Source organism: Triticum aestivum, chromosome 6D (genome assembly GCF_018294505.1).
Source record: "Triticum aestivum cultivar Chinese Spring chromosome 6D, IWGSC CS RefSeq v2.1, whole genome shotgun sequence".
In the NCBI taxonomy this organism is placed as follows: Eukaryota; Viridiplantae; Streptophyta; class Magnoliopsida; order Poales; family Poaceae; genus Triticum; species Triticum aestivum.
The window spans coordinates 263485941-263500360 of NC_057811.1; the positions used below are offsets into that span (position 1 = coordinate 263485941).

A 14420-nucleotide genomic window follows, 5' to 3' on the forward strand; every position below is an offset into this window, starting at 1 on the left:
GTTGATGGGAATCCACAACCTTGCTACTTCCGCTATTTGGATTGAGGTAATAGTATTTACGTTACTTTATGCATGTGATTTACCTCTGTTATAAATCCTCGAGTACTGTGTGTCAGCATACCGATCCAGGGATGACACTTAAGCACAGAGACTTGATCCATTCGGGTCGGGTCGCTACAACGACAGCGGCGACGGCGACGACGGCGACTACGCCGCGTTGAGCCCAATTTTAGCCGAAGTTTATGTCATGTTTGGCGAATCTTTGTAATGTTTTGCCGAATTTTAGCCGAGTTTCTTTTAAAAAATATTTAAAAAAGGCGACTGGGGCGACCCTGGTGTGCCGGCTGGGAACCCGATCGCCCTCAAACTAATTTTTATCACCGGTTCATCTTCAGACGGCGATTTTTCGAGCCCCTTCGGGGACCAACGGCTGGAGTTGCTCTGAGAAGCTCGTGTGTAAAAATGGCCCAAGCAGTTGTGTGGCCGAACCCAACAAGACAAGACCCGCACGCCCGATCCTTAGGGTTAGGGTTTTAGAAAACCCTGGCGTATGGACAAAACCACGCGAATCCAACGGCCCAGCCCACCCCAAATCGCCTCAATCCCGACCCGACGCGTATCTCCGCGCCGTCTGCTATAAAATCCCGCAGCTCCGCCTCCCTTCTGCTCTACCCGCTTCTAACAAACGCACACACTCCCTCTCGCTCTCGCGGCGCAGGTCGGAGGCTAAAACCCTAGAGACAGGCGACTATGACGGCGCCGGCGGACAAGGGGAAGAAGGCCAAGACCGATACCGACGTCGGCGAGGAGAACGAGCAGATCGACGGTGCCCTCGTCCTCTCCATCGAGAGGCTCCAGGAGATCCAGGACGAGCTCGAGAAGGTGAGCTGCCCCTCTCTGAGTTCTCGATCTATTTTGTTGCGTCGTCAGTGTTGGGGTGGATGCACAGCTGGATTTCTAAGTGGGCTTATTGGAGCGGGTGATTGCGTCAAATTCCGGAGTACGTAATTTAGTGGAGGGGTTGCTGAGTACGGTTTGGTAGACTTCTCTGACACTCGTTGCATAGCTGTGCGGACTGGTGGTCGCAGCTGCGCGTGATTATTGCGGGCAGTACTTGCTCAAAAGCTGTGATGTTGTGAATTTTGTCGTTCGAACCTATAGGAACTGACGAGTGTATTCTATCGCCTGATTCACGCGTAAGCTTCTGGCAAGTGACAGTTTAAATTTTAGAGTATTCAAAGGTATGCCAAATTATTTAGGAGGTTTCATAGTGGACGTGCAATCAAGGGTTTATAGGTAGGCGGTTTGAGGGTTTACATCAATTCAATAAACATTTTGAAATGCAATAAACATCTAATGTATTATTCAAATTCAATTGCCTTACTCCTCTTTTGGATGGTATGTCCTAACTCTAATAACTTAGTGGCGTCAAGTAGGTGTCAATTAGCAATTGAACTTCCCGGATGGAAGTGATTGCAGAAGTAAGTCTGGATTTTCATTTCTCGGCCCCATATTGGTTCCCGAGTGTGGTCTGCAAGAACTGGATTTTAGACTGGCTACCACCCTCTGGCAAGGGAGCTGTTAGTAATGAGTTTGAATTGTTTAATCCAAATTTTGGATGTAAAGGTCAATTGTTACTGATAACTGGTTGAGTATAGATAGTGTGTATGTTGCTTTCCTTGATTTAGACATATATAGACAAACACAATAAGCGTCAATTTTTGCTTGCTTTTTTGCTGTATTGCTGCTAAGTATCTTGTCAAATACACCAAACAGAAAGATACCGACTGCGTTGTTTAGATGTTCTATTTGCTTCCCCGGCCAATTTTACTCACCAATTATTCCTTGACCAACTGTTATTCAATTTCGTCTGGTTGATAGAAACATAGTATGCTCATATTGCCCACAATATATACAGCTTGTTCTATAATTTTCTGGGCTAGGTTATTGTATTCGGTTTCTGGCGTTAACCGGGTTGTTGCCACCAGGGCAATTAATCCTCATTATACCTATACGTACTTGACTGCAGTTTTTATTGGAGTAGAAATGAGAGTGGAAAAGGAAAAAAGCATATCGTTCTGAGACATTGTGGAATTTGATTCAGTTAGACCTATAGTTTAACAGGAAGAATTGCTCAGATACCTGTGAGCCAGGCGTAGCATTGATATGATATCCCAAAGTGACTCCACTTTCACCTTCCACTTTTTATGGCCCTTCAAATCCATTAGGAGATGTTGAGTTCATCCATACTTACTTTTATAACTGTTCCTAGTTTGTTTTGTGTTTTGAAGTTAAGCTGTCATGTAAAACCTTCTTTGTACCTGCTCTTTTTTTGATGCCCAATGGGAAGTGGACAGGCTTATGTTAATTTCATCCATTGCTAACAGGTTAATGAAGAAGCAAGTGATAAGGTTTTGGAGGTTGAGCAGAAGTACAGTGAGATTCGCAGACCTGTCTATCTTCGGAGGTGTGACATCATCAAAACAATTCCAGACTTTTGGCTGACAGCGGTATGCAGACTATTTATTATGCAGGGCAGCTTTGATGTTTGTTGCAGTTGCCAGTCAACATGTTTACGTTCTTATGTATTTTGTTATGTGCTGCTTGCAGTTTCTAAGTCATCCTCTTCTCAGTGAGCTTTTGACTGAAGAGGATCAAAAGGTATTTTATTTCTTTGGTATGAAGCGGGGTTCTGTTTTATTTAAAATATTATGTAACATTTTATCTGTTATAATAGATGTTCAAGTACTTGGAATCTGTTGATGTTGATGACTCTAAAGATGTCAAGTCAGGCTACTCCATCACTCTTGTAAGTACCATTCCCTCTTGGGAATTATGATGTCTTAATTGCATCACTTGTGTCTAGGGCGAAAGGAAGTAATATAAACTAGATGCAACCGATAAAATGCTGTTTTCCACAATGGCATAACCTATGCTTAGGGGAGCTAGTGAAGAAAGGCGAATAATGGCCTTTTTCAGCCCAATTCAAAGTCTATTGTTGATAAAGCGTTCAATCTTTCATCTTTATTATACTCATTATCTCCTTTTTGTTTTGAAATGCAGAACTTCTCTGAGAATCCGTACTTTGAAGACAGAAAGCTTACCAAGTCATATGCCTTTGCTGATGATGGAACAACCACAATAAATGCCACTTCCATTAAGTGGAAGGAGGGAATGGTATTGTGCCCTCTCTCTTAAGATATATATCTTAGCACTGGCTTGGATGGAGAAAGTCTAATGCTCTTATGTATATACAGGAAATTAATGGGAATGCCATTAAGAAGAAAGGAAGCAAGCGTCCATTGGTTGAAGAAAGGTTAGTTGCTTATCTTGCCATGATTGCTGCAGATGGATGGTGAAGTTGAAGTATTTGGTGCTATTCATTGACACCATACTGTAGGATGTGTATTATGTTAAAATGGTGGTGAATGATTATTACTGTTGCTTATCACATGACTAAATAATCAAATATACAGTTTTCATGCTGTGACGACGTTCATTCTATAGCAGTTTGTGAAAAGCTAGTGGAACTGGGTTACTTTGGACCTTCGCTACAGAATGGTCATTAGCAATTGTGCAAGGTCTTCATGAAAGTAGGAAATATACAGTATTATTGAAGTCAAATTGATGCTTTAAATGATTAAGTGTATAAAAATGCTGCAAGCATTTTGCATGCATATATCTGTGACCTGATTTCTTTCAGTCCTATGAGCTTTTTATGGCCCACATGCTCATCTTCATCTTTTCCTTGGCATAAATTATAACTAAGTGTAATTATCTTCCATTTCTATTCGTCCTGCTGCTTCAAGAATGCTTGTGCTAAGAGCCTGAGACAGATTTCCCGCGGCACCAAAATAATGTCTAGCTTTGTTAAGTATGTGAACCTTGTATTATGTTGCTCCTTCTGTACCGAAATATAAGATGTCTCTCCAGTTTAAATTGAGCTGCAAAAACGTCTTATAATTTGGTACAGAGGTAGTATTATAGCCCCCTATACTGCCCTACTGTATTAAGTTGTTCCTTCTGCGGTCTTAATTGACAAACGCCTGGTGAATTTTATGGCGAGTGCTAGGCGTAAACAGGCTGATTTGAGGGAAACGTAAGTCGCCTCCATGACCGTTAGATGCGCCCCATCGCAACCGTCGCGCTAGGCCTCGCGTATCCCGCATTGCTCTCCTGCACCCCTGCAGTGGATTCATCCGCTTCAACATCCGCAACGGAGCACTCGCCGGTGCTGCTACAGAGAAACATGCATCCCATCCCCTTGTGCTGCAACGGGCCGCCACCGCTCGCGGCCGCCGGTGGCAAAGCGCTGCATCACAACACCATGAAACCCGTCGCCTAGCGCTTCACCGCAGCACCAGGGCACCGCCGGCGAGCGTCTCTATTGCAACACCGAGCGCTGCATTGCAGCTTCGAGAGCCGCCGGCGAGCGCTCCATTTGCAGCGCTGGGAGCTGCATAGCAGCTCTCGAGAGCTGCCGGCGAGCGCTCCATTGCAGCGCTGAGAACCACCGGCGAACACTCCGTTTTGCAGCGCCGGGAGCTGCATCGCTGCTCCGAGAGCCGCTGGCAACCGCTCCATGGTATGGCAGCGCGGGAGCTGCTGCATCGCAGCTCCGAGAGCCTCTGGCAAGCGCTCCATGGCATGGCAGCGCCAGGAGCCGCCGGCGAGTGCTCCGTTGCAGCGCCAGGAGCTGCATTGCAGCTCCAAAGAGCCGCTGATTAGTGCTCCATTGCAGCGCCGTTGCAGCTCCGCGAGCAGGCGGCCAGCACTGCACGAGGAGTCACCGGCACCAGTGCGTGAACGCGACCTCCGCTGCAGCCTCAATGGTTGCCCTTGCAGCATGTGCGTCGGCGGCGGCGGCACGGCGACCCGCAGTTGCAACAAGTCCGGTGACCGCTGTTGACTGTAGAAATAAGGACCGACATAGACTCTCGTTGCAGCACTCCACTACAGCAATTGTGGCTAGCGGTGGCCGTCCTTTGCTTTGCAGCGGCGGGCAGGAGAAGCAGCGGAGGGGAGCAGAAAGCTTGCGGCAGCGGTGGCCATCAATTTGCCGTTGTTTGCCTCGATCTAGAGAAGGGGGGAGGGAACGAGAAAGGAGAGAGAGGCAGAAAAGCGAGCGAGGAAGACGAAGACGCGAGCAGGAAACTGTGTGGTTGTGCGCTGCTGCGTGGGATAAGGCGGATGGATAACTGGCGCGTGGGGCCTAGGACACGTGTCGATCGCTAGACGCGGCTTACAATCGCGTGAGATCAGTCGGTTGGAAAGAAGCGTTTTCCGAATTTTATAGATATTGGGTCATTTAGAAAATACCATCTTATTCTGCCATATTCATTATAATTTTTATGGCATGAGCATCTACAAAAATGCTCAGGTAGTATGCCGTTGAACAACATTTTTTTGTTGTGAACCTTGTTACATGTCTCATTTGTGATTTCTGAGAGGTTGGTAGGCAAGATCTGAAAAAAAAAACTTCTATACTGTTTTTCTTGCAGTTTCTTCACCTGGTTCACTGATACAGAGCACAAGAGCCTTGCTGATGGGGTGCAAGATGAGGTAACAAAATTATTATTTCACTTGTCTGGCCTTTGCTAGTTAACTTGTAGTGTTTATTTATCCTGATGATTTGGCAATTTGCGTTATGAGCTCTCTGGTCTTGCAGACACTTACGGGATATCTTATGATTTTTGAACTGTGCAGGTGGCAGAGATCATCAAAGAAGATTTGTGGCCGAACCCATTGAAATATTTCAACAATGTCAGTATTATGTTTGATTTGGTGCATAATTTTATTTTATTTCCTTATATGCCTGGCCCTTAAAAGATCTCTTGTTGCAGGAGGTTGAAGAGTTTGAAGGAGATGACGAGGATGAAGAGGTAAGCTCTGTCTTTGCAGTTCAGCAAAGCAACTAGTGTTGAGTTTTAGTATTGGCCATACTTACACGGGTAGCTTATCGCTCTCCTTTTATGTTTGCAGGGATCTGATGGGGAGGATGCTGAGGAGGATGAGGACGAGGAGAACTGAGGCCTTGGTTGGCTTTGGTGGGTCCTGATGAATCGTTGTCTGCAGAGGCTGTGGGTATCTGAAGGGTGTAGTCATGTGACCCTTTCGAGACTGTTTTGTTTTGTGTTTGACTTAGCTGGAACTTAGCCTTAGGAGCTGTTGAATGCGTTATCGAGTACGTACTGTCGTATTTTCGACTTAAAGGAGACCTCTATATATCATAATCTGGCGATATCTATGACAACAATTTAACTTGCTGATGACTCTGGTCGTTGTTGCAGCAATATGGTGCGCTTTTCTGATCTTTGTTTGCTTCCCTTGCTGGCCTCTGGCTGAGCCTGAGTGATGACGGTGAATATTCCATAGCTGTCTCGTGGGGCTGTTCATCCAGCACTGATCTCGCATAGTTGCTACAGCCGCCACCGCCTCCCAACCCTAGCCGCCACAGTTGCTACCTCGACCTGTGTTGTTTTATTATTCTTCAGCGGCATCGATGAGGTGGTGGTGGTGGTGTCGATGGCGTGTTGGAATAAGGTCCTTCCTTGGCTTACAATGTCAGATCGGGTGCCGACGAAGGGTTTGTGTCCACATTGGTTCCCTTCAGATTTTGGGCGTTCGTGTGTTTTTTAAGAAGAGTTTTTGACTGTTTATTGGTATGGCGACTTTGACATGTTCGAGTGTTTTTTAAGAAGAGTTTTTGATTGTTTATTGGTGTGGCGACTTTGACGTGTAGTGACTTCGACATCTTCTGTGTTGGTCTGTGGCCTCCTGTCGAATGGTCGCAAGTAATGCGGGTCCTAAATTGATGAGGGGTTGATCGAACGAATTTGGTCCCTAGGGCGAGCTGCTCCCAACGAACGAATCGACCCACCTCGTTTGTTTGTCAGGGGAAGGGCGTGAGGCCCTTGTGTGTACCCTTGGCCTATGTTTGATTTTTTTGAGTCCGATAAAATTTATTTTGTGCAAAGTCCAAAAACAATAGAGAACAACAACTGATACCGAGCAATGAGTTAATAGGCTATTTCATAAAAATAATATAAACTGATTTAAATAGGTGCCAAAAGTATACCAATTTAACAAAACAAAAATATGGCATGGAACAAACAAAAGTTATAGATACGTTTGAGTTGTATCATCATGGTCATGCTGTTTTCCATGTCGGCAATGATGATATTATGGTAGATGTTATATTAGCTTGTGAATCAGAGCATGTGCAGTCTGCTAGTTTGCAAGTATGATTGATATGTAGGTGTGGTAGTGTGTTAAAGTTCATGGTATGCTTTGAGCTTCAAGATCCATGGTGTTGTGTTAAACTTCATGATCCATGTGTAATATGCTAACTGTGTAGTGTGTTATAGTATTGATGGTAACTGATACGTCTCCAACGTATCTATTTGTTTTATGCTATTATATTATTAATTTTGGATGCTTTATATGCTATTTTATATTATTTTTTGGGACTAACCTATTAATCCAGTGTCCAGTGTCAGTTCCTATTTTTTTTGCTTGTTTTTGGCTTTTAAGAAATCAGTACCAAACGAAGTCCAAACACGATGAAATTTTACGGTGATTTTTTCTGGACCAAAACGGACCCTAGAAGGTTCAGGAGGAGACCGGAAGACCTACGGGGAGCCATGAGCTCATAGGACGCGCCCTACGGGGTAGGCGCCCCCTGAGCTTGTGGGTCCCACGCAGCTCCGTTTGACCGAATTTTGCCTCTATAAATTCACAAATATTTCCAAACCAACAGAGAGCCACCCAAAACACTTTTTCCACCGCCGCAAGCTTTTGTTCTTCTGCGATCCCATCTAGAGGCCTTTTTCGATACTCTATTGGAGGGGGAATCGGTCACGGAGAGCTTCTACATCATCGTTGCTGCCTTCCGATGATGTGTGAGTAGTTCACCACAGACCTACGGGTCCATAGCTAAGTAGCTAGATGGCTTCTTTTCTCTCTTTGATCTTCAATACAGTGTTCTCCTCGATCTTCTTAGAGTTCTATCCGATGTAATCTTCTTTGGCGGTGTGTTTGTTGGGATCCGATGAATTATGGGTTTATGATCAGATTATTCATTGAAAGTAATTGAGCCTTCTGAACTTTATTATGCATGATTGTTATAACTTTGTATTTCTCTCCGATCTAGCCGTTTGGTTTGGCCAACTAGATTGATTTATCTTCAGTAGGAGAGGTGCTTTGTAATGGGTTCAATCTTGCGGTGTCCTCACCCAGTAACAGAAGGGGTAGCGAGGCACATATTGTATTGATGCTCTTAAGGGTAAAACGACTGGGTTTAATTATATTGCTTGAGTTTACTTTGTCTAGATCATGTCATCTTACTTAAGGCGTTACTCTATTTGTCATGAACTTAATACCATAGATGCATGCTGGATAGCGGTCGATTGGTGGAGTAATAGTAGTAGATGAAGGAGGAGTCGGTCTACTTGTCACGGACGTGATGCCTATATACATGATCATTGCCATGAATATGTCATAACTATGTGCATTCCTATCAATTGCCCAACAGTAATTTGTTTACCCAGTGTATGCTATTGTTTCAGAGAGATAAACCTCTAGTGAAAACTATGGCCTCCGGGTCTACTTTAATCATATTATAAAAACCAAAAATACCCTTCTGCAATTTAATTACTTTTATTTTGTTTTGCAATTTGTCTATCTACCTATACAAGATTTGATCCTTGCAAGTAACGAGTTCAAGGGGATTGACAACCCTCTTGCCCGTGTTGGTGCAAGTATTTGCTTTTGTGTGTGCAGGTGTTGTTCACTAGGATTTGCGTGGTTCTCCTTTTGGTTCGATAAACCTTGGTTCTCACTATGGGAAATACTTATCTCTACTGTACTGCTTCACCCTTCCTCTTCGGGAAAAATCCCAACGCAGCTCACAAGTAGAACTAACCATTGTAGGACATGAGCATGCAAGAATTTTGTCAGGCCATTGTGTTGTCTGAGAGCCAACTCTCATCGTCCTATGTTGAGGACTCCCAGCCTCCGATGGACGAGTACATGCGTCTGTCACATGTCCTCGAGCCAATACCTGCTAGGCATCCTACATCTGTGCTAGTGGTGCATAATACTTACTAGTGCTGCACATAAGGCATCCATCAAGGTTGGAAAGGCAAAGATGACTAGGAGGGAGAACTCAATGGAATGGCAACCATTCCTGTCCACCCTACAAGATGTGTCAGCTCATACCCAGTGGGGTGAAGACTGACATGGGCTTCAAGGAGGTGCACTTGAACTCTGTTGCCAAGAAGTTGTTCGAGTTATACGTCCAAGAGGTTACCTCGACCCTGGTCTACAACGACCTTAGGAAGTGGAGAGCCAAATGGATCCAAGTGACCAAGTTCAGATACCTTAGCGACGCATAATAGGACCAGGAGACCTACACGATCCTGTCGGAGTTAGAGCACTGCCGAGTCCACACCGCGGTTAGCTCACATACCACTTGTTTAAGCTTGTCTAACATGCCAATCACAACTAATCATGCTGTGTTTATTTCTTAGGACCACCCCAAGGACACATGTTCCTCAACATTTCCATCCAGAACTACTTGCAGATGCAACAAATCTTCTCATATGAGCTAGATACTGGCAAGCATGCCATGAGCTCGAGTGTCTTGGTTTACCTATTCCTGAGCATCTAGACACCCATGAGTCAAAGACCATCGTCCTTGATAATCCAGAGAAGGCTGCTAATCATGTTCATGTGCTTGATATGAAGAGGAAGAGGGGGACTTGATGGACGTGGAGTTGAGCGCCTTTAGCAACATGATTGACACCATCAAGGAGGTGCAACCACCATTAGGGAGAGCAAGTCGGTCGATGTCTACCCTTCCCTATACAACACTGCCATGAAACAAGGTGGCTTCAGTCAAGAGGCTCTGATGGTGGCTCTTAGCAACATGCTGGACAATATGGCACATGGTCTTGGCCTCTTGGGTTCGTTGGATGGGGGACACCCATAGGGTGCTCTGGCTTAGGACCTGGTTGGGCAAGCAATACTACTAGTGCTGTTTCTGGTGGTGGTGACAACATGCATGATGATCGATGATGACGATGGCGATGACGATGCCAATTTTGTGGTAGCTAGGGCTTGAGAATTGTCGTTGGCCTGTATATTTTGATGAGGTGGTTTAAACTAACCCCTCATGCCGATGGTGAACTTGTGGCGGCACGATTACACCCTCTTTTGGACGACGACACCATAGTAGTTAGGATGAACTAGTTCTGCCTTTTGGGCACAAGATCATGCAATCCTATGTTGATCTATTCCATATGTTGTGTCCCTTTGCCAGCCGCTTGAACTGTTGCTCTTCTATCATGCTAGGTGAAGTGGTATGTAGTGCACATAGGGAGGGTTCTAGGAGTTTGTAGGTCATTGCATACATGCCATGAACAAGTGACACATTACATAGATAGCTGCTTCGAAGGGTTTAAGACTAGGCAAGAGGCAGAGGATGCTTCTCCAAGTTTTTGATCAACCAAAAGAGCAATGTTGGAGTAGGCAAGGCTCCTGATCAGTTTAGGTTGTGTGGGATGAAAATTTTCATCATCGTTGTCTAGTTCGTCATGATTGTAGTGTTGTTTTCTTGGTGTGATCATATGTGAGGTGCAATGAGCACTTGTTAGGGTGGTACATGGTAAGCTCATCACACATGATACAAGATAAGTAGATCCCACCTAATGTATGCAACCAAACAACATGCACTGCATCAGTACAGGGAACCTAATGTTGGGGGTGGGGAGAGGAGGGATTGGTACTATCATGCAGACACGCCTTATGCAGGCTACTAAACCATGTGCACACCATGGTTTTTAGCTTGCATTTTCTCAGCCTATCCAATGTGAGCCACATATGCAAGGATGCAAAAAATGATGCAGGCTACCAAACAGGCACTAAGTGCAGCTGAAAACTTACAGTTTAGAAAATCTTGAAACATGAAAGATACATTTAAAAAGTGTAGCTGGGAAATTACATCGAGAATAATGTAGTTGAAACCCACAATGCAATTGAATTACAATTGAAATACACGACGCAACTAAAGAGTTCAGTTAAACATGTGAATGCAGTTTCAACATGTGAAACACAACTAAAACATGCGACACAACTGGAAATGGAACTAAACCACCTACAACGTCGTTAAATGCCTGAAAAAAAGCAGCTAGAGCAACTGCATTGCAATCCACTTTACGAAAAAATACAGTTAAGCCAACCATGTCAAAGTTTTTAGCAGATTTTATGGAGTAACATTACCAATTACCAATTGACATATTAACCCAACCATGCCAAATTGTTTACGAGTGGTAATTTTTATGGAGTAAACATTACCAATTTACATTTGGCAAACTAAACCAACTACGTGATGGTGTCTCGAATTAGGGGGTGCTATGTTGGATATATGCCCTAGAGGCAATGATATTGTATTATTATATTTCCATATTTATAATTAAGAGTTTATATTCCATGCTATAACTTCCATGATCCTGGAATATGCGATTCAGTGGAAAACTCATATGCATGTGTGGAATGATAACTGGTAAAATATGATTCCTAGTCTCACCTCTAAGACTAGCGCAAATGTTGTTGGTGATCATGTTTTTTGGATCTTAGGATATCGTTAAGTGTAACAATAGTCCTAAAACAACTTTGAGAATATGACATTACAAGAACGATCGTATTGAATCGACCCAAACTTGTTTGTTATACTTTGAGATAATATTGTCAGAAGTCAATTGTTATAACATAGAGTGTTAACGTGTAATTCAATTCCTTAGACCATGTGAGTACTGTGGTCACTTCTTACCGTACGATGAACTTCGGATTTTCTCAAACGTCACCAATATCACGGTGATCATAACGACAACTTACATGTTCGTCGGAAAGTTTGACAAGGACTAGATAGCTCAGGAGTGGGATTTGCTCCTCCTATGATGGAGAGATATTTTAGGTTCCTCTTGGTGTGAAGGCATCCGTCATCGTCTGGCCAGACATAGGTGACTATGTCACGGGGATGCCGGAACATGTGAACGAGGAAGAAGAACAAAACCGATAACGAGGTGACCGGTATAGTGAGCATGTGTATGACTCAAGAGGATACTGATATATCTCACCTCGAGTTTTGTAAAGTATCTCTAAGAAAAGAGAATAACACATGGTAACCAAAGGTTCACTTGAATGTCATTTGTGTACTCATATGGATCGATATGGATGTCCACGATTCCGCTATCGGTCATTGAACAAAACGGGTTTTGTTCATGTCTATGTTTTACCGAACCTACAGGGTCACAAGCTTAAGGTAATCAAAATCTACTAAGTGTTAGTAGGACAGGAGTAATGAGAAAAAATATTTATGAAATAGTTTCATTAATATTCGAAATAGTTTCAAGAGGAACCGAAAGGGTTTTTGGGTCACCGGAAGGGTTTCAGGGTTTACCGGGTAATACCGATAAATTGTATATAGGTGGAAATAGTTTCCAGTGATGTTAAATTAATATTAAAAGGCTCTAAATATGATTAAGAGGATATTATATTTATTTAAATATTAACGGTCCTAAAAAGGCCAAGTGGTGGAAAGTTACTTGGGCCACATGGGCCCAATAGGAGGTGGCGCCCCCTTCCCACTTGGGGAAGGAAGGGGGAGGCCGAATTGGAGGGGGAACTCCCCTCCTCTTGGCTGGGTAAAGGGGGGAGACCTTCCCCTTGTGTGGCGCCCCCTCCCCCTCCAAACTATTTATACTAGAGGTTTTGGCTCTTTTGAATACACAAGTTTTGAAGCCTCCTCTAGTTCTAGTTGATCCAATTAGAGCTAGATCTAGTTCCTCCAATCCTCATAATTAGAAGCCCAATGTGGTTCTAATATCCTCCCTCTAATTCTTCAGCAACGATTAGCTCTGGATGGTGAAGCGCTACCGGATCACGAAGACCGTATGCTTGCAATATGTAGAGAGACCGTGCTTTTGGTCTTCTGTTTGAGGGATCGTTCATTGATGGTTTGAGGGAATTCAAGTACGATCGGAGTTGGTAATGATCCGATCCAAGCTGTTATTGCATCTTCATTGTATTCCTGGCTGATCGCAAGGCATATTTTTTTGTTCTCTACTGCGTCTCCCAACAGTGGCATCACGAGCGGTTCTATGAGTAGATGCAGATCGACTCTGGTTGTGAGGGTTTATGTTCTTGCTATTATTTCCTCAAGTGGTGCTTTGACTCAGTTCATTGATGGCATGGTGTAGCTTTGTATAGAGTTCTAACAATCAATCGGCTCTGGTTGTTAGTGATCTGCTAACAGATCTTTGGGCTTCATCATAGTCAAGAATAGTGAACTATCGCAAACATGAGTGGGCAATGAAGATGTTCGATCTTCTAGAGAGTCACGCGTATTGACGAAGTTTAGTGTGGGGCTAGGGATTTTTAATTAAGTCTCTTCCCTCACACACCCCAAAAGTTAATCTAGCAACAAGAATTATCGCCTTGATGGTGGATGTAGGTAGCTAGAGTTATCCGGAAACCCTAGAAACGACATAATTAAAATTTGCCAAGATGATTAGAGGACGTCTAACTTGGTTTTGCAAGATGCATGTGATGTAGTATAGCATTCGTCATGATAATGAGTTTATGTATGAGATGATTATATGTTGTAATGTTAAGTGGCCTGCATGTCACAGTACACCATGATGGTTGGAGCAAAGGGATTGTCATTTTTAATGACCCGCGTGTCAACCTCGTTATTTGTTCAGCAGAAGTAACACGGAGGATCGCGGAGCTTCACCAGGCGCAGGAGAACAAAAGTTTTGCCATGGCGGTAGTTTCCAAAATTATCGCCACGACAACATTTCAAAAGAATTTTCATGAAGACCGCGGAGGTTCATGGAGACATTCCCGACACCCAGGACAATACAATATCACACTATTATGAATTTCCTGAGATGTTTATCCCTTTGTTGTTTGTATCCTTTGATTGCGCACTGTGACGCCCCGACTTAATCGTGCACTAATCATACATGCAAATGCGCACAACCAAGATCAGATACTCACGGGAAGATATCACAACACAACTTTGGACACAAATTAAAGTCATACAAGCTTCATATTACAAGCCAGGGGCCTCGAGGGATTGAATACATAAGCTTGAATACCAATGAGTCAGCGAAAGCAACAATATGTGAGTACACACATAAGGTAAACAAGTCTGCCTTAAGAAGGCTAGCACAAATGATAACAATTATCCAAAAGGCAAGGCCTCCTGCCTGGGAGCCTCGTAACTACTCCTGGTCATTGGCGGTCTCCACGTAGTAGTAGGCACCTTCAGGGTAGTAGTATTGGTCGGTGGTGGCATCTAGCTCCTGGGATCCGTCGTCTAATCGCAGCAATCAGGTATAGTTGAAAAGAAGCAA

At 43.9% G+C, this 14420-nt stretch overlaps 1 protein-coding gene across 1 annotated transcript; it reads left to right on the forward strand.

Annotated features, from left to right (window-relative positions):
* Positions 1-617: 617 nt before the first annotated feature.
* On the forward strand, positions 618-6269 carry LOC123144600 (NAP1-related protein 2). Its single transcript, XM_044563804.1, has 10 exons — positions 618-882; positions 2388-2510; positions 2611-2661; positions 2738-2809; positions 3064-3177; positions 3258-3316; positions 5502-5562; positions 5707-5763; positions 5844-5882; positions 5983-6269. Exons 1-10 carry the CDS (start codon positions 751-753, stop codon positions 6028-6030), a joined length of 756 nt encoding a protein of 251 aa, XP_044419739.1. The 5' UTR covers positions 618-750; the 3' UTR covers positions 6031-6269.
* Positions 6270-14420: the final 8151 nt, after the last annotated feature.

Excerpts from the sequence above, each read along its gene's own strand:
- LOC123144600 (XM_044563804.1), top strand. The coding sequence starts at position 751 with ATGACGGCGCCGGCGGACAAGGGGAAGAAGGCCAAGACCGATACCGAC. Across the intron at positions 3,317-5,501 it reads CGTCCATTGGTTGAAGAAAG|TTTCTTCACCTGGTTCACTG; the intron begins GTTAGTTGCTTA and ends TTTTTCTTGCAG. Across the intron at positions 5,764-5,843 it reads CATTGAAATATTTCAACAAT|GAGGTTGAAGAGTTTGAAGG; the intron begins GTCAGTATTATG and ends CTCTTGTTGCAG.